At 42.4% G+C, this 8,804-nt stretch overlaps 1 protein-coding gene across 1 annotated transcript in view; it reads left to right on the top strand.

Annotated features, from left to right (window-relative positions):
* Positions 1-570: 570 nt before the first annotated feature.
* SNAPC1 (small nuclear RNA activating complex polypeptide 1) overlaps positions 571-8,804 on the top strand; it is a 29,489-nt gene continuing 21,255 nt past the window's right edge. The window contains exons 1-5 of the mRNA XM_075531313.1: positions 571-765; positions 2,346-2,505; positions 2,810-2,950; positions 4,517-4,621; positions 6,443-6,601. Coding sequence (XP_075387428.1) covers positions 638-765; positions 2,346-2,505; positions 2,810-2,950; positions 4,517-4,621; positions 6,443-6,601 — 693 coding nt within the window. The 5' untranslated portion in view covers positions 571-637. The remainder of the gene's footprint in view (positions 766-2,345; positions 2,506-2,809; positions 2,951-4,516; positions 4,622-6,442; positions 6,602-8,804) is intronic.

Here is an 8,804-nt window from a genome sequence, read left to right as displayed (position 1 = left end):
ATGTCATCAGATGAAGTCCTGCCATGCTTGTCTCTAAGGAGCTCTCTGGCCTTACGTCTAAAACAGATTGGTTTGTCGTTTAAGCAATCCATGCTACTTTCAACATTCTTTTCTAGCATGGATTCTTCTTCGGTCTTCAGAGTATTGAAGAGTAAGAATGTTACTCTGAGGATGAAGGTACGCCTGACTCCTTTGCCATGTATAGATGTGAGGGTTGGCCATTGAACTGGGAACACCAAAAAGGGGAGAGTAGAAGTGGAGTTAATTTACATCAAACAGTTGGGGGATGGGGGGGAATGAAGTCCTGAAAACAACAAAAAACACCACCCCCAAATTTCCTGGATTTCGCGACATTCATAACAAGTAAACTAAGTAGAACTGCCTGTATTCTGCAAAAAGTAAAGGCAAGCAGGTAAATCAACTACTTGCACGCACGCACGCACGCGCGCGCAAGCCGCACGCACGCGCAGTAAGCGCGGTACCCGCTACCGCTAGCCTGGCTTTGAGCGGAGCTGCTCCGGATTGGCTCACACGCCCGAGAGCGCGAGCGCGTCAAGACGTAGGGGCGGGGCTCCGGGCCTGGTTTCCTGAGCAACGCTGCGGGTCCCCGCGCGCGCGGAGCTTGTGGGCCCGCAACATGGGGGCTCCTGCGGGCCTGCAGACCGACTGCGAAGCGCTGCTCAGCCGCTTCCAGGAGACTGACAGCGTGCGCTTCGAGGACTTCACCGAGCTCTGGAGGAGCATGAAGTTCGGCACCATTTTCTGGTGGGTGCTCCGCGCCGTCACCTCTCTCCTCGCCCGGCGCGGTGATGGGCCCCGCGTCTGCACTGGCCCGAGAGGAGAGCCTGCCTGTCCACGGCCCATCTCTCCTGGGCCTTCCCTTCTCTCTCTCCCAGGGCCGTGTCACTGGGTTTCCGCTGCATTCTTTTTGGGGCCGCCCCCTGGGGAGGAGGGCATCTAACGTGTTCTCTCTATCTCCACGGCCATCCTCTTGCCCCAGGCCAGCATCGCCTTCTTGTCCATTTCGTTCCCTAGGAATTCATGCCTATAAACAAAACAACAAAACTTGCGCAGGCAAATAGAAACTCTGTAGATGAGTCTCACTGGATCACACAGCAATCGAAGGTACCTTTGACCATGCCACTCCGCTGCCCATCACCTTCAGTGTTCCTATTGCCTTTAGGATTGTCACTCAACTTCCCTAACCTTCCTGTGGGCTAACGCCCCAGTCCACGGAATCATCTGCCATACCCCCCACCTCCATCCCCATTCCCTCACTTTCGTACTTCGGCCATGTGACTACATATGTGGTGTTTTGAAAGACTGGTTGAAGACCGGAGAGCATTTTATTGTGCATCAAAGAAAAAAGAGGAACTAATTTTTTAATGGCTACTAAGAGTAGTGCATTTATTGTTTAATTTACTCAACCCATAGAACAACTCCGAAAGCAGGTATAAGTATCCATATTTTATGGGGGAGAAACCTGAGACTTAAGGAAGTTGAATAAGCTCTCCATGATCACAGCCTGCAGGTGAGAGATCAGGACCTATGCACCAGCATGTTTTTAAAACCTGTGGTCTTCTACTCTACCCCTTCTGGGGGTAGAAATGGCAGTTCCGGGAAATGTTGCTTGGGCTTCTCAAATTCTCAGTCAATGAGGAAAAGGCCTAATTATGAAAAAAGGGGCCATTTGATACATGTGCTAGATTTTTCTTTAGAAATTATCTGCTTGCCAGTACTATAGTAGATATTTCCCGTTCTTTTTATCTATTGTTTGAAGAGTAATATTCCCCTCTTCCTCTTGTAGGCAGCTACAGCAGAACCTCTGTTGGCTGGTTGTGTGCATTGTTTCATGTTTTCATTTTTAAAATAAAAATAAATTGCATGTAATTATATTGCTACAGTGTACAAATCACATTTCTGGCATCAGTGTACCTGAACCAGAAAGAGTTGGTGCTTGGAACAGCCCTGGAAGCCCTAGAGGGCAGTTCTTCTCCGGGCTCTTGGATTGCTGAGTTGCAATTGACTTGATGGCAACAGGTTTTTTTAAAAAAAAATTATACCTTTTCTAAGGTCTTTGGGTGATGCAAATGGCTTCCACTCTACTAAAGGTTGGTAGTTTGAACCCACTTGGGATCTTGGGAGAGAGACCTGGTAATCAGCTTCAAGTCACAGTTGCAACCAAGAAAACTCTATGAAGCAGCTCTGCCCTGTCACATGTGGGTCACCATGGAGTGAAATCGATCGATGGCAATGGGTTTGGCTTGGTTCAGTGTGTCTAGCTTTTGTTCATTACTGTTTATTAGTCCATTATAATATTCATCATAATATTTTTTCTCTTTTAGTGGCAGAATGAGAAATTTGGAAAAGAACACGTTTACAAAAGAAGCTTTAGCTTTGGGATGGCGGTTTTTTTTGCCTCCTTACACCTTCCAAATCCGGGTTGGTGCCCTGTATCTTCTGTATGGATTATACAACACCCAACTGTGCCAACCAAAGCAGAAGGTAATGCCTGGTGAGTTGTTGTACCCGAACAGAAATGTGACATAGGTATAATATTTATATAACAAGCGAACTGTAAAAGAAATGCCAGTGTTTTAATATTCTAAGGCTTTTATTAAAAATGTGGGAGGAAATCAGGGCTTTTTACTCCCGTTAAGTAGTTACAGTTTCAGAAACTCATGAGGCAGTTCTCCCCTGTCCCATAGGGTTGCTATGAGTTGGTAATGACATGATGGCAGTGAATTTGTTTTTGGTCTTATAGTTTGTTAAAAATTGCTTTGGTATAACTTTTAACTCTTCCTTGCAGATTAGAGTGGCCCTGAAGGATTGGGATGAAGTTTTGAAATTTCAGCAAGATTTGATAAATGCACAGCATTTTGATGCCGCTTATATTTTTAGAAAGCTACGATTAGACAAAGCATTTTACTTTACTGCAATGCCCAAATTGGTACGTGACCTAAAAGAATAAATCTTGCCTAGTTTTAAGATTTCTAATCTCTAGAAAATAAAAATATATTCTAGTACTTGTAGAACCCTTCGTTAAAATAGAAATATTTTATTTCTTAGAGAAGATGTTTCTTAAGTTGTCATCTTTATATATTTTTAAATCATTTTATTTGGTCATAATCCAAACATATAATGCAATACTTCAGTCATATGAAAAAGTGTTATATAATCGCTACTACCATCCATTTTAGAACAGTTTCTTCCTTGTACACCTTGTTATTAGCTCTCCACCCCTTCATCTCTGACATATCCCCCAGTAACCATTAATATATTTATGGGTTTCATATACCAAGAAACAGAAATACATAACTGAGTCATGAGGCTACTAACAATAACAGACTGTAATAGAGATAAACCCCAGGTAGGAAGAAAACAGAAAATATTAAAAACCAGAGGAAATTCAAAATGTGTTAAAGGGGAGAGCAAATGATAAGATTTTAACTATTCAAGTAAGACTTTTTCATTTAATCTACTGTAATCATCTCTGTAATACTCTGATAATTAGCCTATTCCCATCCCTTGATTGGTCAGGGGGAAATTACCAGATGTTTATTCTATTTGTAGGTCCTGCAAATGTATTTTGGGTTTCCACTGTCATCCATAAACTTCTGCAAACCAGAATTTCATAGTTTAACCTCTGATACTACCCTCTCTTTTAGATTTTTTTTTTTTAGATTTGTATTATATTTTTGAAATCCTTGGATCACACAGGCAGGTGTGTTTTTTCCATGGGCGGCAGAGACCCCAGACGCTATTCTTTCTGATAGTTGGGCACCATCTAGTTTCTTCACCACACTTTGCTGTAGCACCCATCTCTTCCATGTTTCCTTCATGAGGGCAAGTATAGAGCAGGGGCATGTCTTAAAAATGAATTGTTCTAAGATTGGAGTTAGGATTAAGTGCAAGCCCAAAAATCCATTCCTATATCTTTGTTTTATGTATGCCTCTCGTTTACCTTAGAGAAGTTGTCTTCTTTCTGAAGATGTCTTCTGATTTCTGGAAATGAAAATTCAGCTTATGCTCTTCATGCAGTGTGTTCTGGATGCCATATTTTCAGTAGGCTCCTACGAGGAAATTAGATTCAGCATTTGCTAATGCTTTTATTCAAACATCAGAAAAGGTCACTGCTAAAAGAGGAACAGGAAATGCTTTGGTAGCTGATGAAAAGTTGAAGCTTAATAAAAAAGGGGTACTTCTTTCATCTTGTGACAGGTGAGGCAATCTGGAATAGTTGTGAGGACCCCGGACGGGGTCCAGGGCCCTGCTTCCTGCAGACAAGAAGGTCATACTCTCATCTTTATTTGTGAGAATGAGCCTTGGCATCCCAGGGATTTTTCAGAAGTCTAATAAATAGCCTTTGAGAAAGGACCACATAACAACTATTTGGGTAGAATTTCTTTTGTTTCATGAATGTGTACAGATAGACTGTTTTTACGGCTGACTTTCAGTACTTTTTAAAACTTTCCTTTAAAGCCCATCCATTAAAAAAATGTTCATTATTATGTAGCTGTCATATAGAATGAAGAAAAAAATTCAGCGAACTGAAGTTACAGAAGAATTTAAGGATCCAGATGATCGTGTAATGAAACTTATCACTTCTGACGTACTAGAGGTAATTTTGTTTTTATACTCCTGAACTTAAAAAAAAAACGTGTTTTATTGCCAACTGTATATTGAGGTTATACCTTCAGTTTGTTAGAATGTCAATGCTTTCTCTAAAGTATCAGAAATCTACCTTAAGCATATCATGAAAGCTTTCGGTGCAGTGAGAAATAGAAAGCTATAAAAGGCTACATCCAGAGTCAGGATATAGGGACTCAAGTGTTGAAGTCACCATTTAATATCTGACAATAGATTGATCACAAATTAAGAGGTTAAGGTGACTTGGCTTGTGAGCAAGGGTTCCTAACCTGGTGTCCATGAAAGGCCTTCAGATGCCCACCCTGAGATTGTGTGAAAAAATTGAGCATTGCACACGGGGCACTTCGTTAAGGTGAGGTGACGTGGCGCGACCATCCTCAGTTCCTCCAGGGTGTATTAGCACTGCCAGGAAGGATAAGACCTGCAGTGGAAGGAAACCATTATTAAGTGGCACAAGACAGAGTAGTGCAGGCCGCTGCACGATGATTTGGGTGGTTTATCATACTCCACACAATATTCCAGCAAAGTCGATGTTCCCAATTTACTCTTCTGGGTTTTCTCTGAAGTGAGTGGTTATGTCCTTGGGCGAGGAAACTGAGGTGGAGAGATGCTGGGTTAGAAAGCAGTAGAGCCAGAGCTCACAGGCTGTTCCTTCTGGCTGCATTGCCTGATGGTGTGCTTGAGTTTGAAATTCAATTCGTCCCTCCCTCTGGAAAGCAGCCTCTTCAATAACAAAGTTGCACTCCTTTGACTGCATGATCACATTATTCTCAGTTTATCATGGAACCTGTGAGAGCCAGAAAACATGGGGCTGACTTGGTTTTCTGAATTTCACAAACTTCCTGCCTTTGACAGGCTGCAGCCTTACCACTTTTCTATCATTTGTTTTAGGGGAAATATTGGAGTTTCTCTTCTGTGTTAGACAGGGTTGACTAGAGAAACAAATTCAGGGACACTCATGTATAAGAAAGAGCTTTCTATGGCAAAATATGACAAAATAACAATCTATAAATTATCAAGGGCTCATGAGGGAGGGGGGAGCGGGGAGGGAGGGGGAAAAAAAGAGGACCCGATGCAAAGGGCTTAAGTGGAGAGCAAATGCTTTGAAAATGATTAGGGCAAAGAATGTACGGATGTGCTTTATACAATAGATGTATGTATATGTATGGATTGTGATAAGTGTTGTATGAGCCCCTAATAAAATGTAAAAAAAACAAAAAAAAAGAGTAATTGGGTATTAAGAAAACATCCTAGTCTAGCCCAGATCAAGTCTTAAGTCTGATATTAGCCCATAAGTCTGGTACTAGTCCATAAATCCCTCTTCAAACTCACACAGCCACATGCAATGATGCAAACTGCAGGAAGATCATAGGGCACTGGGTGTCAAGTCTTGTAGATTTGGTGGTGGTGGACACATCACCAGGGCCCTGGCTATCATAAGCATGGCTTGAAGTGGCTGGTCAACAGGAAGGTGATGCAGAGAGAGAAGGGCTGGCCTCCAGTGAGCCATGTATCTCGATAGCTTACCAATCAAACTGCGACCTGATTGACAAGCTAAATTCCTCCAACATGTTCCAGTGGGAACCATGTTGGCACAAAAATCCTAACTACCACACCTTCTCTGATAGGTTTCCTTCTTACACAGCTCCTGGCTTTCATGGGCTTTACTGCATGTAGATATTATTCCCTGTCAAGTCACGGTTACTTTGGAAGATTGTTTTATTTTCTATTGGTCTGGCCTTTAAGCGTCTCGTCAGAAATTGAGATAAAAGACCCCTCTCTTCACTTTTAGGAAATGCTGAATGTGCATGATCATTATCAGAACATGAAAAACATCATTTCAGCTGATAAAGCCAATCCTGACAAAGCCCTCAGCTTGATCAAAGATGATTTTTTTGACAACATCAAGAACATAGTTCTGGAGCACCAGCAGTGGCACAGAGACAGAAAGGTATGTGGCTGTGGTTTGATTGCTCACCTCTGCATTATATGGGAGGAGGGCTAGGCCTGGATGGAAGATGGTGCTGAGAGGCAGCCTAGTTTAGTAACTGCATTCGTGCAGAGCTGCAATGTGGAAGGGTCCAGCTTGCCTCTCCTTAGCTTTGCAACCTTAAGAATGGGTTATGTATATATGGGTATGTGTATAATTTTTCAGAGAAGTAAGTAATCTTAAACTACCTACATAATGTTTCTACAATCTTTATAATTTGGCATTTTCCATAGGTTGTTTTTGGGCCAAATCCTGCACAAAGATATGCTTTGTTTGAACTCCATAATGTCGATGCTAACATTGCTTTAAAGACTGGGATTAATTAACAATGTTTAACTCTTAGGGACTTGAGATACAATTTGAAATCCAATGTTCTTAGAAGCATTAGGCCCTATTGCCACAGGACATGTCCTGCTAGTGTGTGGCCTCTACTGGGCGTGGCTTACCCTAACCTTATTTGCATGATCCCTGAAGCATTGGAGTCTGCAGCTCTAGACATATTAGAAGGCTCAAAAAAGGGACTTTTCAGATCTCCTCAGCACAGAGCTGCCAATATTCTCCAGGAGCCTTACAGCTAGAGAAAAACCTCTCCTACTCTGGAAACCCAAAGGTCTGCCCTGCTCAGCTGGCCTTTAAAACCACAATTACACTACATCGTATTTAGTAAATACTTCTAGGGAAAAAAAGGAAATTAAAAAAATAATTTGCCTGTTAATATGTCAATGTTTTTACAATTGCTAGATGGATGTTATCTTATATCTTTCAAAATTCTTAGGGCCAAATTCTGGCTGCTTCTTATATAGGAAGCAGTCTCAAGACTTTAGGAAAGATAAATAATGGAAGTGTTAAGCAGGTGGCTATGGTTTGAGGAAGGACTAATCGGCTTCCTCTGCCCACATTCATTTCAATGAGAGAGAGCAAGTCCGAGGGTGTTTGATAACTCTGCTATGTTTTAGGGCCTTAGAGTCTGTCGACTCATAGCAAGCCTGTGGCCAGCAGAAAGAAGTACTGCGGTGCGGCCCCCGCCGCACAGTTGTTGCCGTATTGGAGCTAGTTGATGCAGCCACTGGGCCAGTTCATCGCATTGCGGAGCTTTCTCTTCTTAATTGACCACTCTTTTACCAAGCATGGTGTCTCGTAACACGTCCCACGTATATGAAATGTGGGCATTCTGGTTACACATCTTTCAGAACAGATTTGTCTGTTCTCTTAGCAGTCATTGTATATTCACTGTTCTTTGCCATCGCCGTAATTGAAGCGTGGAAATGCTTCTTCTTTCTTCCTTATTCATTGGCTAGCTTTGGCATACATGTAGAAGTGATTGAAAAATACCAGGGCTTGGGTCAGGGCTTGTAAGTGACCTCTTTGCTTCTTACCACTTTAAAGAGGTTTCTTGCAGCAGGTTTCTTAATGCCTGAACTGCTATTTTATGGGTCTTGGTTGTGGTTCAGAGTAAAATGAAATCCTTGACAGCTTCAATCTCTTCTCTCTTTTTCGTGATGCTGTCTGTTGATCCAATGTGAGGACATTTACTTTCTTTACAGTGAGGTGTAATCTACCTTTCAACTGCCATAGTAAATGTTCCAGGTCTGGCTGTCAGGCAACAAGGTCCTCTCATCTGCATGGGACATGTTGTTGACGAGTCTTCCTTCAACACCGTCATGCAGATTGACTAGGGGCGGTGAAGGTTACAACCCTGACGCACACCTTTTCTAACTTTAAGCCACACTGTATGACTTTGTTCTATTCAAGAAACTGACTCTCGATGTGGGTACAGGTTCCGCATGAAGACAATGTGTTGTCAGGTGCCATCTGAGTGCATTCTGGCCCCTAGCGACCCCATGCCCCACAGAACGAGACATTGCCTGCCCCTGCACCATCCTCACACTTGTTCCAATTTTTTAACCCATTGTTGCAGCCTCTGTGTTTGTCCCTCTTGGGGAAGGCCTTCCTCTCATTCACTGGCCGTCTACCTTACTTACCAAGCATGATGTCCTTCTCCAGGGACTGGTCTCTCTTGACAAGATGTCCAAAGTATGTAAGACAAATTCTCGCCATCTTAGTGTTATGGAATTCCCGTGTTTTTGCAACCTTATCCATAATTTGTTATGATCCACAGAATCCAATGACTTTAAGTAGTAAATAAAACTATTTATTAACATTT

The sequence above is a fragment of the Tenrec ecaudatus genome, chromosome 14 (genome assembly GCF_050624435.1).
Source record: "Tenrec ecaudatus isolate mTenEca1 chromosome 14, mTenEca1.hap1, whole genome shotgun sequence".
NCBI classification, from domain to species: domain Eukaryota; kingdom Metazoa; phylum Chordata; class Mammalia; order Afrosoricida; family Tenrecidae; genus Tenrec; species Tenrec ecaudatus.
Note: the sequence above shows the minus strand (reverse complement) of the source record. Positions and strands in the feature narration are given on the sequence as shown.